Raw genomic sequence first — 20,383 nt, 5'->3', positions numbered from 1 at the left:
AAAAACGTTATTAGGCACCAAGTGTGTATAAACCCCTTATCGCCCATCTTTCTGCTTTGTTTTATCCAGACAAGAATGAAACAAGACATCCTTGTTCAGTTTCTTCCCTTCCTCTTCTGTTTGCCAACCAGGCTCTGCTGTTGTTTGTAATGCTCTCATTTTAATTCTGTTACTGTAATAAAACACCGACTAAAAGCAATTTAGGGAAAGAAAGGGTTTATGTGGCTTATACTTCCACATTACAGTCTGTCGCTTGAGGAGCTCAAGCAAAAACCATGTAGGATGCTGCCTGCTGGCTTGCTCATGTTCATGTTCACTTTACTACAAAGCAGGTTATAGGTTACCTATGAAGTGCAATATATGAGAGACCCTGTCACCAAAAATAAATAAATGGATGGATGGAAGGGAGGGAGGGAGGGAGGGGGAAACGGGCAGGTGGAATTGATCAGTGGGTTGGGGCCTAGCCAGTCTCAGTGTCCTCTGTAATGTTCTCTGTGAATGGCTCACCTGATGTTGGAAGCTTTTGACATTCATACCTTGGCCACAAAGGGACAACATGTAAATTTTATTGTCACTCCTTCCTTTATTTGACTTGAATACTTTACATTACAAACTCAGGGAGGGAGTTTTCCTGCTTGAGAGACAGGAAAACAGCTTTTCATACATTTCCCAGTTTGATTTGTTGTTTTTAGAGACACCGTCTTACTATGCAGTTGTGGCTGTCCTGGAGTTCATTATGTAAACCAGGCTGACCTTGAACTCAGATACCCTCCTGACTCTGTCTCCAGAGTGCTGGGATTAAAAGCACGCACCACCACATCCTGACTGTGATAGTTTCAATTGTCAGCTTGACACATGTGGAATCACCTGGAAAAAAAGTCTTAAAGAAGGCCTGTGGAAAGCTTTCTGAATTATGTTCGTCGAAGTGCTCATTGTGGGCAGCAACATTTCCTAGATTTGAGTTTTGCATGGACAGAAATGGAGAAAGGGAGCTAAGTAGTATGAGCATATACAAATTTGTTGTATCTTTGCTCTTGACTGTGGATAAAAGTATTGCTTCCTGCCTTGACTTCCTACAGAGATGAACTGTACCTGGAATTTTAAGATGAAATAAACCTCTTTCCCTAAATTGCCTTTTATAGGGATATTTTATCCCAACAACAGAAATGAAACTAGGACAGTATGACATCCCATCCAAACTCCTTCTTTCTCCAACCTCTTGAGAACTCAGTACATCTTGGCTGCTAGATGCCTCACGTGCTGGCCACTCTTCACGCCAAGGACCCAATGCTGAGTCTTTGGGCTACTTGCTGTCAATCTTTGTACTTCCCCTGTGGGATCTGTGTCCTTTTATGGCTTAGTTAAACTTGTGCCTCTTTACTGTTCCCTCCCTTTTTCTCTCCTTCCCTCCCTACCCTCCCTCATTTTTTTGTTTTTTTTGTTTTTTGTTTTTTGTTTTTTGAGGGGGGGTTGTTTGTATTTTGAGACAGGGTTTCTCTGTGTGATAGCCCTGGCTGTCCTGGAACTCACTCTGTAGATCAGGCTGGCCTACCTCAGCCTCACAGAGATCCGCCTACCTCTGCCTCCCAAGTGCTGGGATACCTTGCAACCTGGCCTCTGCTGTTCTCTTAAGCCCAAATTCAGTGTGTGGCCTGCCTGTTTACCACCTGCTCTTAGAAATTCAATGAGTACCTCATGCCTAGCACATTGGAGTTGAATCCTGGCCTCCACAATTCCCTAAGTGACTTCCCTCTTTCTATTGGCCCTCTGCCTCTCCTTCCAGTTCAGTGCATTGCAGATCCTGTTTGTTTCCACCTCCCATACTTCCCCTGTTCACTGCCTCATTCTCCTGGATTGTTGCTGTTCTGCCTGCTCCCTTTGTCTGTTCCCAGGTAGCCTGTTAAAGTGAGATAGCTGTGGTATAGTCCTTACCGCCATTCCTTACCTCCTTTATGTCACTCAGAGTAAAAGACAGAGTCTGAGCATTAGCTATCAGAGCTACACTCTCTGGTGCTCACTAACTACCATCTCTCACATTCTCGGAAGTCTGTGTCAACTTGTTCTGTCTTACTCTTCATTGCTCCTTGCCAGTGTCCTCTTGGTCTCTGCAGAGATGTGGCCTGAATATCTCCTCTTCCCTGCCTGTGCCTGCTGCTGTGGGCATGCCCACTTCCTATTCTTTTGGATGTCTTTGCAAAATGATAGCTCTATTGAAAGTTTCAGATCTACACAAACATGCCCCCATATCACTTCTGCTGTGTTTGCACTCATGGTACATATGTACATATTGGTAGTTTACTTATCTTTCCCCTGTATAAAGACCCAAGTCCAGAACTCTATTTTGCTTAATACTCTATCTCCTACATAGTGTGCCTTACTCATGGTAGATGTTCAAAACCCTGTGTTTTTATGAAGCAGGTTAGTCTTCGTATTACTCAAGGAACACATTTTAAAAGCTGCTTGTTTTAAGTCAAGATAAACAATATTACCTGTTTAGAAATAAAAGTAAGAGAGAACTAAGAACAGCTAGACATGGGTAATAGTCACTGTGCCAGCTGGCCAGCACCTCTTCCCTCAGCTCTTCACTGGAGGGAGCTTTGGCTTCTCTCCAAGAAGTGGAAATTGTCGATGTTAGAGTAGTGGAGCTGGTGTCTGAATTCAGACTGCCAAAGCTTCTTATGTTTCTCATTTTCACCATACATTCTTAGAGAATGGTTCTAAGAATTGTGAGTTGAACACTTAGGTATTTTTACTCAAATCTAGTTTATTTCATGTTAGTTTTGTTTGTTTGTTTTTTATATTTTGCTTTATTTTGTTTTTTGATGTAGCATCCTGTATAGCCCAGACAGGCCTTCAAGTCCTGGTCCTTCTGCCTCCAGTGCCTCCACCTCCAAAGCTGTGGGATTATAAGCATGCACCTCCAAACCTGGCTTCAGACATCATCTTATGAAGTCAGAGCATAATTCTTAAGACCACGAAGTTAATACTGACAGATATTATCATCCACAGCCCATACTATTTCATTGCAGTAATGTCCTGCATAGCTCTTCGATTCTGATCCTCCCCATCCACCTCAGTCCATAATCCATCCAACATCAAATGGAGCATTTTATTGTCTAGCTAGAGCCATCATGTAGGAAGTCCAGAAACTGAGAGTGGCTTTTCAGATCAAGCCCTAAGATGAAGTAGTCACTGTCACTGAAACCAAATCATGCCCTTTGAAAAATACTGCTAATTTGTACATTTCAGTTCTTATTATTTCTCATCTTTATGTGTGGATACTGAGATTATTGCTTTCTTGACAACTAAACTACCTTGACCTTCATTCTCCATGGGCCCACACTTCAAGTCAAGACTGTTACTGATGGCACCCTGTGCCTCTGTATACTGTCATACTATGGCTGATACTTTGTTTTTTGGTGTTTCGAGACAGGTTTTGTCCATGTAGTTTTGGTGCCTGTCCTGGATCTCACTCTGTAGACCAGGCTGGCCTGGAACTCACAGAGATCCACCTGGCTCTGCTGGGATTAAAGGCGTGCACCACCACCGCCAGGCTGTCTGATACATCTTAAAGGCTCATTCTGATGTGTGTGCTCTACTACCATTGCTATACTGTAGCTACTCTGTGTCCTCACTGCTTTACATAGAGGGTGAGTCCCTCCAGTAAGTTTTAAGCACTTGGATGGGCAGATGTATGATGATGCATCTTTGCGGCTTCTGTAGTTGGATATCCTCATCCCTAGTTTATGCTAAGATACTCCAAATCTTTAATTTCTCATAAAGCTCTTACAGTTTTCTAAGATTTCTTTCTTTATGGACAAATGTTAAATGTTCACAAACACATAGACTGTTCTTGATCCTTAAGTTAATACCAGTCTTTGTTTTTTGTTACTGTTTTTTGTTTGTTTGTTTGTTTCCTTTGTTTTAGTTGTGTTATTTGTTACTTGACTGGCCTGGAAGAACTCCTGTTCATCGTTTGTTCTTTTAGTGTTAATCTTTAGTAAAAACAAATAATTCTTTTTAAACTACAAATCAATGATAGTAAAAAATAAAGTATACCAATGATCTAATAAAAGCATTTCAATTTTGTATTTGTTCTTATAGATATAGTTTTAAAATTAACTTTTTTTTTTTGTATTGAAATAATTTGTTTCTGTTTTTCTCTTTCTTCTCTTGCCTCTTTGTAAAGGAGTCAATCACTGCCAACATAAAGTTAAGAAAGCTAGGCGCTTTCTCCCTTTGGTCTTCTGTTCCCTTGAACCTCCTCCAACCGGTACTGCACTGCACTTGCACAGGCTTTCCTGTCAGCCAAGGCACATCCCCAAACTAACTTTAGCTAGATGCTTCTAGATTGTCCCAAGCAGTTCATAGCCATACTGAATATCAGTGTATGTGCTGTTCACTGTCCAGAAGTGATAACTTGGGGGACAGGTTTTGTGTTTTGTAATTGACACAGTTTGGGCCACTGTCTTTACTTAGATGATCTTTTGTTGCCCATTTGCTGACTTTTAAATGCATGACAGGGCAAGAAGTAGCTTCTTGGTGGCATTTCTGTTGTCTTGTTTTCCTACAAGGGTTGTCAAGACCTGTTTCTGGCCTTGTGAATTTTCTAATGTAGCATGTGGGACATGGTCCATATAAGCTCTGGGTGTCTGCATTCTGTATTCTGGGAGGCAGATGTTCAGGAATGCAGCATAGATAAGGCACTGCCTGGGCCATTTGGAGGGTTTCTAGTAAAGCGGTGATTTTGGTGTTGTTGTAATTATTAAAACCATTTTTTTCAAAAATGTCTGAAAATTAGTAGTTTTGTATGCATTCAAATGGGAGGCTGAATTGTCTGTCATCAGAGCCTAGAGAACTACACTTGCCCTTCATGGTAGTGTGGACATGGCCTGCATCTATCATGGAGACTTAAATCTATTACCTCAATGAGAGATGAGTCACAGGCTTATCTCCTGGTGACCCTTTTATTTACATGATAATGATGAGATTCTTGTCACTTGTATCTAAAAGATGCAAATGGTCCTTAAGGAAAGTAGAAGCCTGTTTAGCATTTAACAATGAAAGGCAGTCAAATTACTTTTGCCTAGTGTGGTAGAAAGTAATTAAGCTTTGCTGTTCTCCTGTGTAACTGTGTACAATCTGTTGGCAGCTTAAAATTTGGCTTAATGGTCTTCAACTCCAGTAAACATACTAGTACAATTTTTGCTATCTTGTGAATGAACCTTGGGATGATTTTGTTATTTTCTTAAGCTTTGATTTATTTGTCATTTTAATAGTGTGTTTCCTTCTCTTCTCTCCTTCCTTCCTGTCTCTCCTACCCTCTGTTCCCTACTTCTCCTTTCTTTGCATGCCACCTGGATCTGCAGATGAAATTAGTGGGGACGGTAATATTTATTTTCACATTTGTGTTACTGCTGTGAGATAATCATGTAGTGCATGTGTAAAACTTAATTATAAGAGAGGTATTCAAAAGGAAAGAGTGATCTTTAACAATCGTTCAAAAGAGATAATTAGGGAAATACTAGCAATAGTAATTATTACTGTTTTCTCCACATTTGATGATATTTTAAAATTACATTTAGTGTCAAGATTCTCGTGCTCCTGCACAAAAAGTGGTATATTTATTCCAGAAGATTAAGTTTTATAAGCTAAAATAGAGGGAAATGTATACTTTTCCTTATGGTTGAATGACAGAATACCTTCAGTGGAGATTTTACTCCTATGTGTTTTGAGCTGGAGATGTAAACCTAGAGAGAGTAAGCAAGCAGTCTGCAGAGAGTTTGTAACTAGCATAATTCCAGAAAAGAATTATAGACTTTGAAGCCATTGTGGAGCTTCACTTCTGGGGTGCTCTACGATAGTCAGGTACTAGCACCTGCTTGCTACCCTTGAGTGTTTCCTGTGGTTTTAGACTACCTGTGCTTTATCAGCCCACACAGTTCACAGATGGAGACATTAACCAGCAGAGAGAGACCAGAGGTGGGTCTTGGGCTCCATTGGCCTTCTCCACTTTTCCATTCTGTCACAAGCTTGCCCCCCCAGGAGAAAAGGCCCTTAGTAGTCATTGTGAGGATTACTGCTAGGCACAGATGCAGACAACTATATAGATAAGCAGTGGTTACCAAGATGGGTGCATTGCAAGCATTTATGTGTACTTTCCTCATATTTAAATTTCCTGGTACTGAGTTAGCCAGAGCAAAGCTATACCCCATCTTACAGGGAGTAGCAGAGTTGTGGTCTTGGCTGACGTCTATAAAGATACTAAGGCCCACCCGTTCTAGTACTGCCACTTGAGGTAACAATGTTTCTATGCTTTTAATAGTTGAGGGAAATTTTTCAAAAGAAAACTAGCACTTATGATATCAGAATTACATGAAACTCAAACTAGAGTGTATCCATAATTAAAATTCTTTTAGAACACAACCTCTCCTATTTGTTGGCATGGTACCTGTCTGCCCAAGGTGTGGTTTGAACAGCAAAGCCAAGTCCTTGCCACAGGAGTACAGTTGTAAAACACTTCTTTCCTAGCTTCTTACAGAAAAGGTATTCCACTTCTTGGTCTAGGTCACATAGTTGGTTAAGATATTGAGTAAAGTGGCCTTGTGGCTCCAAGAAAAAGACCTCTTTGCACTGTTATATGGTTTCTTCGGAGTTTGTGACATGTGTGTTGACCTGGCAGAATGAGAGCCTGAGGTTGGTTAGTCCTCCCAAATTTCCTAAATAAACCAGCCCTGTGGCAGTGTTAGTACATGGCTCGGCATACACATACACATGTAGGAACCACTTCCCAAGGGCCAGGGGCAGCAGGAAAGCCAGTCAAGAGAACAGGTGTTGGAGTTTGGGGTGTCTGCCTGCTCCAGCAGACATGTCTGCTGGGGCTTAGGAAGAGAAAGGGAGAGAGCTGTATGTCCTGCCCCACACACCAGGAGTCAGTTTCAGTTCTGCAGACCCAAGGACAGTATCCATGCTGCACCACTGCATCCCTTATAAACACCAGGCGAGCCTAGTCATGCATTTCCTGGGGCATGTGTACCAGGGTGAGCCTGTGATGCCACTGATGAGTATTGGCAGTTTCCATAGTGGCTTTGTCTCCTTTTACTGGGCTGTCACATGAGAACTTGTCTCTCATTTTCTGAGCTATGACCTTCTTCCTGTTCATACTGTGATACTGAAACATACAAATTACAGCAAATGCCCAAATTTATAAGTTCCTCTTTTTATAATACTTATTTTTCAAAATTATTTTATTTCATCTTATTTTTGGGATAGGGTCTTGTCTGGCCCATGCTGGTGTCCTACTTGCTTTGTAACCACGAGTAACATTAACACTGCGCTTCTAGTCCTTCTGCCTTTATCTTCTGAATGCTGGAGTTGTGGGTGTGTGCCACTGCCCAGTTTCATGTAGTGCTGGGAACTAAACTTGGGTCCTTACGTATGCTAGGTATACCAACTGAGCTACATTTGCAGCCCTCTCTGTATTTTTATTTATTTGAAACAAGAGCTTGTTGTGTTGCCCATGTTGACTTCGAACTCCTGGACCCAGTGATTCTCCCACCTCAGCCTCATGCATAGTTAGGATGACAAGTGTATATACCTGACTTGTGAACCTTGAACTTACGGTCTGATGATCCCAAAATTGTCTGCCAGTTCACAGGTCTGATGAAGTTGAGTGCCCCTGGAGCAGAATTGTGCCCCCAAATATGTATTTTAATAGCCGTAAAGCAGAGGTTTGTCTGATCTCACAAGTATAGTTCCAAACATTTTTGTTATTGTTTTTATTTTGTCTTTTTGAAACAAGGTCTCTGTTTTATGTGGCTCTGATTGTCCTGGAACTCACTTTGTAGACCAAGATCCACCACCCTCTTCCCAAATGCTGAAATTAGAGGTATATGCCACCACACCTGGTTCCAAACATTTTGAAAGACAATAGAAGCTGATGTAGGAGAGCCATGCTGAGACCCACTCTTCCCCCTCAGTTTGTGTGTATGAACAAGGGTTCTGCTGAAGGCTGGTAGTGTATGACTACTCACATACTGTCCAGCGTTTGTCAGCTCAGGCACCTTGTCCCAATCATTTCCAGTGGAGAATGTGGATCCAGCTTTCTTCCCCCCCTCCCCTTTTCTTAATTTGGTGCCCAGATCTCCAAGCCTTTCTTTCTTTTTTTCCCCCTTCCTTTATTATTCTTGTATTGCCTTTTGGGGGAGGGGCGTGTAGGGGGAGCAGCATTTTCTGACTGGCCTCCACAGCTGCCCAGGGATCTTGAACATGTAAATCACCTGCGTTACCAGTATCATACTTGTCCCACAATTCCTAAAGATATAGACTTTCCTTGGTTTCTGTTTCTTCCACAGTATGCTCTGTGTGAATCAGTCCATAAAGCAACACACAGCTTTCATAAGTCCCCATAGATTTTATGTAGAACTCAAATAATTTTCTGGGGAATTTATAAATACTTTTTGTTTTGGGGGTTTTGAGACGAGGACTCACTCAAATATAAGTCATTTCCGTTTTTTCTCTCTGAATTGTTTCAAGGTTGGCATCTCCTGGGGTTTTATGAGCTTGTTTTGGAGGCACTTGAGTTGAATGAGGACTGACTGAAAGGGTCTGCAGACAAGAACTCCTTGCCTTCAGGTCCTTAGGTAGCCCTCGTGAACAGCAGCATCAGGAGTGCCTGTCATTTCTCAATGCCTGTACCATCATCTCCTGTCATAACCCCATGGGTGCAATGCTACTCTCTTATACACATGAATGCATGGCTGTGGTATAGGCAGGGAAACCAATAGGTATAGAATGCTCTGCTGCATGCTGTCTGTGCTTCCCTGAGGAAGTTTCCCAGGTCCTGGGTAGACACTGTCCTCACTGCGTTGCCACCATGCCTTCATCGTCATTGCTTAGCACATAGCTCCCGAGCACCTGCTTTGTGCCTGGCATTCACTGTGCTAGATGCTGAGGACACTGAGGAGAAAAGGACACATGGGGACACTGCTCCAATAGACCCTACCCTGGATACGTGTACAGATCGGTGTTGAAAAAGCAAACTAATGAGGTAGTTAAAGGACAGCATTAGGGAATTAAGAACAAGGAATAGGGATAATTAATTTGAGGAAAATTTTGAAGCAAGGCATGGTAGCAGAAACCAAAACTGGCTGTGAGCCCATGTGAGCTTTAGGATATAGTAAGACTCAGTTGAGGTCATTGCTGTTGGTGTCATCTTCTGTTTCACATCCTTCATTCAGACAGTAGACTCCAGATACCTGAGAGGATGGACTTTGGGATGAGCTTGCTGTGGTCTTCTGCTACCCAGGAAGTTGTACTACAGTGGCCTTGGTTCATTCAGTTTATAGGGCGATGTGGTGATTAAGTCTACTGCATTTTGAGTGAAAAGAAAGCAATTGGCAGAGACCAGTCTGAGTGGTGTGTTGCTTCCAAAGTCTCAACTATTGGAGTGGACTCCAATTATTGTTAGAGATGCCTGAGTAGCTCCCTCCACCCTCTCATTTTTTTTCTTTGATAGGTTGTCTTACACAAACTCAAAGTGGCAGGCCTGCAGGGTGCTAAATCTCTGAGAACCTAGTAAGGGAGGCAAGAGGAGAAGGTGACATTTCAGATTCATTAAAACTTTGTTTTAGGGGCTATATAGATGGCTCAGAGAATAACACTGGCTGCTCTTCCAAAGGACAGCTTCGATTCCCAGCACCTACATGTGGCTCACAATCATTTGTAACTGCAACTCCAGGATCTGATGCCCTTTTCTGACCTCTGTGGGCACCAGGCATGTATATGGTACGCAGACATACACATAACATTTTTAAAAATTAAGCTGGGCTGTGGTGGCACATGCCTTTAATCCTAGCATTCAAGAGGCAGAGGCAGGCAGAGCTCTGTAAGTTTGATGACAGCCTGGTCTAGAGAGCAAGTTTCAGGACAGCCAAGGCTACACAGAGAAACCCTGTCTCAAAACAAACAAACAAATGGTGAAATTTTTTTTAGGAAAAGCTGAGCGTGGTGGTGCATGCCATTAATTCCAGCAGAGGCAGGTGGATCTACATAAGTTTGAGGCCAGCCTGGTCTACAAAGCAAGATCCAGTACAGCCAGGGCTACACAGAAAAACCCTGTCTCAGAAAACAAAACAAAACAAAAACTTTGTCTTTAATTCTATACATACAATGCTTATAAACATGAAAATAGTATATTCACCTGGCATCTAGGAATTAGGAGAGTTGATTTTTTGATGGTGTTTTTTTTTCCCCCAGCCAGACTTTTTTTCTTTTCTATTTTAAAAAATTTTTAATCCCTTTTGGTGCTTACTATACTAAACTGAATTTAAAAAACTGCTTTCTTCCCTTTAGAGAAGTGGTTCTCAGTCTTCCAAATGCTGCAACCCTTTAATACAGTTCCTCATGTTTTGGTGACTCCAACCATAAAATTATTTCGTTTGTTACTTCATTATGTAATTTTGTTACTGTTACAAATTGTAATATAAATAATCTGATATGTGACCCCTGTGGGGGTGGTGACTCACAGGTTGAGAACCACTGCTTTAGAGGTTTGGTGGCAGTGATTATCCTGTGTAGTGCATGCAGTAGCTAACATCCTCACCACTGGAAAGGGTGTGCTTCTGGAGGTCCCTTGACTTTTGTAGCCCCTGGGGTTTGGGGTAGGTGTCAAGCCAGCTCTCTGAGAGCTTTATCAGCAGCTTGGCAGATCGACTCAGCTGCCTTCACAGCACTGGTGTTGCTCAGCAGTGGCAGTTTTCTCCACATGAGTGTTCTTTTAACTTTCCCAGGATTATCATGGTGGGTTAAGTTGCTGCATTTATCAGAAGGAATTAGTGAAAGTATGGACTTATCCACCTTATCTAAAAAATAGTTTAGTATGCTGTTTGTTTGTTCTTATTCTTTTTTCAGATCTTTTGCCTGGGTAAAAAGGTACCAAAAGATAAATTGCTGGAATGTGGGTTTCTTAACCCAGAATAAATGCAATAAATCAGCCCAGTATAGTCTCCTCAGAAATTGGATCACTGTATGTTCTCTGAGGAGAAGCTCACAGTTGTCTTGTAGGATAAATGGAGCAAACTGGACTTTGAAGACACCTGTCTCACTTGTGAACTCCCGTCAGGCCACAGCGTGGTTCAGATGTGCATTTGGTGCAGTCGAGGGAGAGCTCTAGGCTAAACAGACATCTTCTTTGAATTCTGTAGTGCTTAATTCACATCTTCTTGGTTTTCATAAGAACGATTAGCCTGTTTGCCTTCTGATAAACACGTGTGTGTGATGATGTAAACAAGTGTTTATGATGACATATTTGGCTACAATGACCCTTTTCTTTTCATAGTTACATGTGAGCAAAATCTGAATCCTAGTATTCTGAGGAGAACATTTGCACAGTGTGGGTTTGGGGCACAGAATCCTTCTGTTTGAAATTATGTTGAAGGCCAAGTGGTCAAGCATTTGAATTCGCCCATCCTCTCTGTTTTCTTCCAGAGACAGATGACTATGCCGAGATCATCGATGAGGAAGATACATACACCATGCCCTCGAGTGAGTAGGCTGCTTCTCACAATGAGAAGCTTAGAGCACATCTTTCATCTGAGCACCTAACAGAAATGTTCCTTCAACTTTTAGGTAGAAGTCTGTATGCCTAGCTTAAAGTCAGAAGCCTGGGGGCTGGAGAGATGGCTCAGCGATTATAACACTTGCTGCTCTTCCAGAGGATCTGGGTTCAATTCCCAACAACCACATGGCAGCTTACAACTGTCTGTAACTCTAGTTCCAGAGGATCTGGCATCCTCACGTATGCAGGCACCAATGCACATAGAATAAAAATATATAAATTTTTTTTTAAAGTTAGAAGCCTAAAATGTAGATACCAGAAATAATTTCATTCAATTAATTGTAGAACTTTTGTGATCTCATTTTCTGGTTCTGTGATAATATAGCCTTCATTGATTATTTTGCCTTTATAGAAAATGAGTATTATTTTGAGCTTGAATGTACATATGCTGACATTGAGTGGTGTATTACTTTAAGTTCAAAAGTGTGTTTGCACACATTGAGTGGCTTGCTTTTCTCCTTCAATTTTCGTAATTGCCATTCACTAGTGGACACTAGCCCTCCATTCAAGCAGCACACTGGGAGGAACTTGCAGAGAACAGGACAGCACAGCACAGAACCCTTGATGACCTATTCCAGCTTGGAAATACCAACATACTCTTTTTTTCCCAGTGACTGTGCACCTTATTGGTGGAGGAAAATCTGCATACCCCAGACCCTGCCTGAGAGTATATTTTCCCTATGTCTTGAATTGGATAAGTCCTTGAATTGTCACTTGAGTATACAAATCAGTTGGTTAATTAATTAAATTCCACATCTAGGCTTTAAAAAATAACTTGAAGTCCAAATGACCTGATTTCATGTATTTCAGAAGAAGTAGATTCTATAATCTTGTGGAATATTTTTAAAGTGTTCTCCTTTGGATTTTCTGTATGCAATCGGGAGACATTACCAAAATAAAGAGACAACAGGCAGGCCTCTGAGGCTTGTTCTTCCCTGCGCATGTCTACCTGCCTTTCAAGAGTCCCTTTAACATCTGGGCAGGAGCTGAGATGCGGTACATAGATTTGGGTTGCCAATAGCAACTTGGAAAATCAGTTCAACTTGGTTTTGCCATTTTGACTAGCCTTTAGTCATTTCTTCAGAGAATCTACATTTGTGTTTTTGTTACTTACAATAGATTAGGAAATGCAAACATCTCTTATCCAGAACTTATGATTTACAGATTTAAATGCCTTCAAGTTAACTCAAAGACGTTTAGTTGTTATGTGTGTTTTGTTCCTTTTTTTATTCATCCTGCTTAAAATAATTAAGTAAATACTATTGAAATGTATTCTCCAAGTTTGTTGTTGTTAACCTAATTGCTATTAGCAGTTTCTAAGGTCTTCCACTTTTTTTTCCTCTCTTAATTGCAATACAGAAAGCTATGGAATAGATGAAGGTAACAGGATCCTTTGACATAACTGCATTTGCTTGCAATTGCCACCATGGAGTGATGCGGGTGTTTCCGTTTCAGTTAATATGTTTTCAAACTTGTCATTGGTTTACTCATACTGTTAAATCGGTGGAATTATTAGCTAAATCGATTTTAAAGAGGAAGGAAAACAGCTGTCTAAAACTTGGGTGATCTGTCGGATTTAGTTGTCTGACCCAGGAGTCTGTTGGCTGTTGTGTTGGTGATGCCACAGTTGGAACACATGCAGGGTGGCATGGGGTGATTCTCATGCTTGAAGCAGCCCAAGACTGAGTAACTAATCCAACTGAGTTTGGTTTTTCTGTGTTCCTAGCGGATATTTTATTTCCATGTGCCTAGCCAGCCTACTAAATAACTCAGTATAACTCATGATTTTGGAACACATACTCTCAAACATTTGTGCTGGTGTATTCAATTCAAAGTCATCTAATTTTGAAATTAGTTTCTAGAAACTGCCTCTTTAAACTCTTTTAGCTCCATAAATAATCTAGAGATAGGATTATAATGAAGTGGAAAACTCTTAAACTTTTAAGATGTAGTTTACTCGTAACAGTTTAATGTTGCTTCAATACTTAGAGTTTCAGTTATTTAAAAATAATTGCTTTAAATAATTTTTATAGCCTTCATATATTAATACCTAAACCAATAGCAATTATTAATTAAGCATATAATTCAGTATTTAGAGCAATTATTTAGAAAATTACATGATGCCAAATAAATCAGAGATTCCTAAGCCCATTATGGGCTAAAAAAAAAACCTACCTTCAGCCAAACTCATTGTTTGGTAGTTCCGCTAATACCATAACTGATTGCTGATAGTCTTTAAGATAATGTTTAAGAGAGTTCCACTCTTTCAAACTTTCATTTAATGTTGAAATTTTGCAAATGAAAAAGTATTCATGAATAATAATTAGATAAATGTATGTATCTTGCTGTATCCACATTGGAATTCTGTGCCAGTTTATCTATGTGTGGATCCTGTTTTGCAGCCAGGGATTATGAGATTCAGAGGGAAAGAATAGAACTTGGACGCTGTATTGGAGAAGGTCAGTTTGGAGATGTACATCAAGGCGTGTACCTGAGCCCAGTAAGTCCTTATGACTATCAGAAATCAAGACTGATTTTTGTTTAAGTGTATAAAGCTAGTGTTTACCACAGTTATAGAACTCTTTGTTCACCTCAAAAACTTAATTCCCATCAGCAGATACAGTTCATGCTACACATCCCTCCCTAGCCTCTGGCAGCCTCTTGTTTCCTTTCTGCTTCTCGGTTGCCTCTCAGTTTCCCTGTTGAGGGAACTGTTTCATATAAATGGAATCATACAGTATGCTGTCTTCTTCCTCGTCGTTGCCTTATAATATTCCTTTGTATAGATATACCACCTTTTACTTAAACTTTTTAAAAATTATTTATTTTATGTGTATGAATGCTTTGCCTGCATGTGTGTGCACCATGTGCTTTACTGGTGTCTAAGGAAGTCAAAAGAGGGTGTTGAATCCCCTAGAACTGGAATTTCAGGTAGTTGTGAGCTGCCATGTGGGAGCTGGAAATTGAAGCTGGGTCCTCTGGGAAAGCAGCAAGTGCTATTATCCAGTGAGCCATCACTCCATGTTCCATTTATCTATTCTCTACTTACTGAACATCTAGGTTGTTTATACTGTTTGGTTATTAAGTGCTCCTATTGAACATTGATATGTGGAGCTTCCTCATATAGTAGCTAAAGAAACTTTTTTGTTTGTTTGATTTTTGAGATGGAGTTTTGCTATGTAACAGTCCTGGTTGTCCTGGAACTTACTTTGTAGTCCAGGCTATCCTTGAACTCACAGAGATCCACCTGCCTCTGCCTCCCACGTGATGGGATTAAAACTGTGTGCCACTACCGCCTGGCGAAGAAACTTTTAGAAATGAATATTGGTAGATACACAGAGATGGCTGTGATAATATCATGACAGCACAGGTAATTGGCGGTTGTGACACCCCTTGGTGTGGGAACTTGAGAGATGCTTCTCCATAGCTGCCCTTTTCAGTACTCCTTACTCAGATATAAGGGAGTGCTCCTTGCTTGTTACATCATGTCGTTGGAGGTTCCACTTCTGATGCCTTTCCTCTGAGGGTTAAGAAGAATCACACAAGTAAGGTGTTCAGCCACATGTGGCAAAAACATGTTTTTCCATAGAGGCACATGAATAACAACAGCTGAAGTAAACTCTATCCACTACACCTGGGAGGAACACGAAAACACATTCCAAGAACAATTCTGTGATTTGAAGACACAGAGGTCACAAGTTTGTCTTGTTTTATTGGAGTTTTCTCACAGGCACACAGAATTCTCACATAGCTCTATTCTTGGACTGTGTCCCGACATTATATTATACAATTTTCCTTTTTTCTTTCAAATATATACACACACACACACACACACACACACACACACATATGAGTGTGTATATGTATGTATATATATATGAGTATGTATGTATTTTTTTTTCATTGTCTTAACTGCCTTTTGAGGACAAAATATGCAAAAGGGAGCCTGGGTCTTAACTGGGTAGAAGACCTAAGTGTAGGCATAGTTCTGCCTGACTGAGATGATAGGAAATGAGGCTCATGGATTTCTGTTGCTAAATCAGGTCGTCTGTCTTTTCCTTTTGCAGCTCCTGATAAGTAAATTTCCAGACTTGTTATTCACCACTCTCACACAGAGGTGGTGAACTCCCTCCCTGTCATCCCCCAAGTGCCCTTTTGTTTTCCTTTCTGTGCTGTCAGAGTTTGGACCTAGTGACTTGTGCATGTTAGGGAAATGCTATACTCTTGAGCTACATCCCCCGCCATCATTTTCTTTTTACAAATCAGTCTGTCTTGGATATGACAGTCCTATGTCCTCAGTCTAGCATTTACTGTAATTGCAATGTGAATTGCTGTGCTCAGAACAATAGCAAGAACCACCTTCTTTTGAATCCCTTTCTGATGTATGTTGCAACAGGAAAGAGAGCTTGAGTGTAGCAGATGGGACTGGGCACCAGAGATCCAAGTGGAAAGCTGGACCTGAAGCCTTCAGGAAAGAGAATTGGACATTGTGAGATCCCATCTTGCATTTTAAAAATGTCTTCCTACTTTATTCAGAGTTGTGGCAGAGAGTGTTGTAGCAAGGTGGCAGTGGCTGCCTGGGATGCTCTAGTGAACAACTTGAGTGGGATGTGTGCTGTGTATTGGCACAGCAGGACCTGCTCCTAAACTGTTGGATATAAGGGTAAGGGAAACAAAAGTTCAAAAGCTTCATTAAGATGTCTTCCTTAAACAGCTATGACTGTGGTTTCATCTCAGAGATGAAAAAGACTGTGGAACACACAGCTTTGACAATCTTCTCTAGAGACACAGTATAGGGTCTGTGTAGAGAGATACAAGTTTAGGAATTAGCTTCTGTAATGATGGAAGCTGTCAAGTCCCAAGACCTCAGGTTAGCAGACTCAGAAGAACTGATGGTGTGGTCCAAAGTCCAAAAGTGGAGAAAGTAGAGACTAGTGGGTCTAAGTCCAGAAAACAATAAGTATCTCGGTTCCCACTTCTTTGTGGGAGTCTTCAGGTTGATGCCCACACATTAGAAAGGGCAGTTCACAACCTGAATGTTAACTCATTGGTGAACCAGGTATGGAGGCACACACCTACCATCCCAGCCCTAAGGAAGCAAGGCAGCATTGTAGCATTGTGAGATCAAGTCAGCCTAGTCACATAACAAAATGAAACCTTACCTCCTCCCTCTCTCTCTCTCTCTCTCTCTCTCTCTCTCTCTCTCTCTCTCTCTCTCTCTCTCTCTCTCTCTCTCTCCCCCCCCCCAAAAAAAAAATTAAACTCATCGAAACAATCTCACAGAAAAATATTGGCTCATGTCTTACTCCCTCATGCCCTGTTCAAAAGGGCACATAAAATTCACCCTCATCATGTGCTGTCTAAAGTTCTCTTTAGATCATACCACCTTAAAAATAACTTTGTGCCTTCAAGTGGACTCAGGAAGTGAGTGGCTCCACTCTGTGAGTCTAGGCTTACAGGAAAAATAAGGACAAAAGGTGCCAGTTGAAGGTCAGCACGTCAGTATCATAAAGTCCTAAGGCACACGGTAAATTAGTTAAGTGCTTGAGAATAGTTATCTGAGGGCTGAATCCTGGTGTCCCTGTAGGTAGAGTTTTCCTATCTGGGCAGCCACTTCTCAGATAACCACAGAAGAGTCTTATTATTAATTATAAAAGCTGGGCTGATAGCTCAGACTTATTACTACTAACTAGCTCTTACAACTTAAATTAACCCATTTCTATTAATTTATATATTGCCACTTGGCTCATGGCTTTACTTGTCCTCCAGCATGTCTTGTTCCCTCTGTGACCCTGGCAACACCTCTGACTCTGCCCTTCTTCCCATTATTCTCAGTTTTGCTTTCCTGCCTAACTTTATCCTGTTTAGCTGTTGGCCAGCCAGCTTTCTTAAACCAAGCACAGTGACAAATCTTCACAGTGTACAAAAGCATTATTCCATAGCATTTCCCCCTTTTTGTGTAATTAAAAAGGAAGGTTTTAACTTTAACATAGTAAGATTATATACAGTAAAAACAGTTATCATGTAAGAATTACAGTTACAATATTCAGTCTTTTGTATTTGGCAAAATTAGAGAAAATACTCTATTTTCTATCTTGATGAGTCTAAAGTTTTATACCTAATTTGCTTTCTATCATAACTAAAGAAAAACTATAAGTTTAATTATTTAGTCTCTAACTCCATCAAAGACCCCAAAATGATGAAATGTTACCTAAATGGCAGAGATATTGGGCTTCCTAGACAGTCATACAAAGTTCCTCTGCAACGTTGAGGCATCCAACTCTGGACTACACATCTAGCGTATCTGAGAGACTTTACTGTGAAGCAGAAAATTTTGCAGGACTGTCCTACCTTGTCTTGACAAAGTTTGGCAGTCACCTTTCTTGTGTCCTGCTGGTCCAGTTTGGACAATAACTGTCAGCAATTGAGGCAAGGACAGTTTCTTTGCCCATATGGTAGCTTTTGCCATAAAGAAAGTAAACTCTATACAGAATTTCTTCTCTGCCCATCATCTTCTCTAAAGTAGATTGGTGCTGCCAGGAGCAGTCTCACTGTCATGAAAAGACTTAGATTATTAAACAGACTTAGATTATTCTGTAGGTCTTTGAAGTGTTTGAAGACCATCTATCTATTTAAATTTATCTGTGGATGACCTTGAAAACATACCTAACATGACTATAAGTTTGACTATTACAGATAACTATTAATCTGTATTTCTTAATTATATGTTATATTTTTTAAATAAGCTGTGTAAACACAATACTTAAGAATAGAAATATACATAAAGTATAGCAACATTACAAGTATGGAAATGTGGTATGCACAAGTCAGTTACAGGTGATTTTTTGTTTTATATTTAAGCAGGTAAAATACATATTTTGCGTCTTGTAGTTCTTCTAGGTTTAATATTTTTTTAATGTCTGTAGGCAGGATTTCAGGGGGTCTTCCCTGATCATACCTGATTTTCTTTAACCCACAATGATTCTCCAGCTTCTTGTTTCCAGTGGAAATAAAAGCATAACCTCTCTCCCAAAGCAACATATCCTTTGACTTCCATTTTGAAGTTAAGACATTTTTTAAATATATAGATTGGTTTAATCCAGCACTTTTCATAATCTAGTGTGTCTTTGCAGTTATCATTTGTTTATTAGCAGTCAAAAATTTCGAAGACAGCACAATAACATAGGATCCAGACTCTGTATTTCTCATCTTTACATGGCTTATTATGTTTTTTATTACCTTATATCTTTTTTTAAGGACTTTGCTTTTTTTTTTTTTTTTTTCTTTTCCGAGACAGGGTTTCTCTGTGTAGCTTTGCGCCTTTCCTGGAACTCGCTTTGGAGACCAGGCTGGCCTCAAACTCACAGAGATCCGCCTGCCTCTGCCTCCCGAGTGCTGGGATTAAAGGCGTGCGCCACCACCGCCCAGCGGACTTTGCTATTTTTAAACTGTATTTTTTTCTGTGACTGTTTATACCTGCTCTTTTCTCTCCCAAGCCTGTGTATATTTTTAAACACATGGTAACCTGTTTAGAGTTTTTTTTCCATCTGACTCTCTCTTTATTGTGTATCTGTAATCTTTTTCTGACCAAATGAGTCTTTATCCTGTGAAGTGGTGTGGCTAGAACCAAAGTCTCTGTTTTGATGGCTGGCTCCGCCCCATTTGGCTCCCTAAGAGATGAACTTCTTGGCAGAAGTACCAGCTCGAGAAATCACCCCAATTCTGGAGAGTACTGCCACCTGCTGCTCATAAATCCCATTTAAGTGTTTGGTAGCAAGACCTATTAAAAGAGCTGAGCAGTTTTTGCCACTAGCACTAAGTCAGGAAGCAGTCTCTTAAAGGAGCTGCTCCTCTGCTTGCCACTAATAGTGTCTACACGAGAAAAATCAGTTACCAAGAAGACAAGTTTGACTCCATTTTTGTGTGTTTAGAATCCTTTTTTAAGCTTTGTCAGGTCTTATATGGAAATTCCAACCCCACATTGGAACACCATTTGTAGGAGGAAGTTTCTATCCTGCCAGCAGTTCCCAAATAAACACATTGAGGCTTATATTAATTATAAATGCTCAGTTGATAGCTCAGGCTTATTACTACCTAGCTCTTACAACTTAAATTAACCTATTTCTATTAATCTGTGTATTGCCACGTGGCTCGTGGCTTTAACCTGTCCTCCAGCATGTCCCAACACTGAAAAGGCATGAAGCCATCGTTTTTCCTCAGCTCTCTGAGTACAGTCCTTGCTGCTTGTAACTGATGCTTTTGGTGACTATGAATTGCCCCAGTTGACTTTTTAAGCAGCTGCCCTTCTACCAGCATGGCTTGGCACCTACTATACCTTCTGACAGCTGTTGACTCATGTTCAGCATACAGGTCCTGGGTCTCACTAGTTCATTCTGCAGAAGAAGATAGCATAGCCCAGTGGGAAACCTACAGAGATCACAGAAGTGCTCAGAGCTGGCTGAGGAAACCAAACCCAGACCACACAGCCCCAGAGGAGACCAGATAGCACAGTTCTCTTCACATCTAGCTGCTTTTAGGAAGCAAGGGGTTGTTGAAGAATTCAAAGAAGGATTCACAGACGCATTATACCGTGGTCTTTGTCCTGAGGTGTGCCTGTGCCTGGGTTATTAATCCACATTTCATAGGATGATGACAGGAGTTAAGCAGTAGAGACAATGGGACTGAGGTGACTTGGCATTTGTAAAGCTCCTTCTGCTCCACTTGCCTCCTCTCTTTTCTGCTTTGCTTAGTGACAGAGGTGAGGCA

The 20,383-nt window shown here is 40.8% G+C and overlaps 1 protein-coding gene across 30 annotated transcripts in view; it reads left to right on the top strand.

Moving 5' to 3' along the window:
* Positions 1–20,383, top strand: part of Ptk2 (protein tyrosine kinase 2) — a 221,218-nt gene that overhangs the window by 140,381 nt on the left and 60,454 nt on the right. For 11 of the 30 annotated variants that reach the window (XM_076556034.1, XM_076556051.1, XM_076556053.1 and 8 more), the window contains 4 exons: positions 5,370–5,387; positions 11,488–11,544; positions 12,977–12,997; positions 14,020–14,117. In XM_076556034.1, the coding sequence (XP_076412149.1) occupies positions 5,370–5,387; positions 11,488–11,544; positions 12,977–12,997; positions 14,020–14,117 (194 nt within the window). Of the gene's footprint in view, positions 1–4,189; positions 4,274–5,369; positions 5,388–11,487; positions 11,545–12,976; positions 12,998–14,019; positions 14,118–20,383 lie in introns of those variants that run through there. The other 19 variants (XM_076556050.1, XM_076556043.1, XM_076556042.1 and 16 more) reach the window with 4 other exon arrangements.

This window comes from Peromyscus maniculatus, chromosome 20, assembly GCF_049852395.1.
Source record: "Peromyscus maniculatus bairdii isolate BWxNUB_F1_BW_parent chromosome 20, HU_Pman_BW_mat_3.1, whole genome shotgun sequence".
Classification (NCBI taxonomy): Eukaryota; Metazoa; Chordata; class Mammalia; order Rodentia; family Cricetidae; genus Peromyscus; species Peromyscus maniculatus.
Note: the sequence above shows the minus strand (reverse complement) of the source record. Positions and strands in the feature narration are given on the sequence as shown.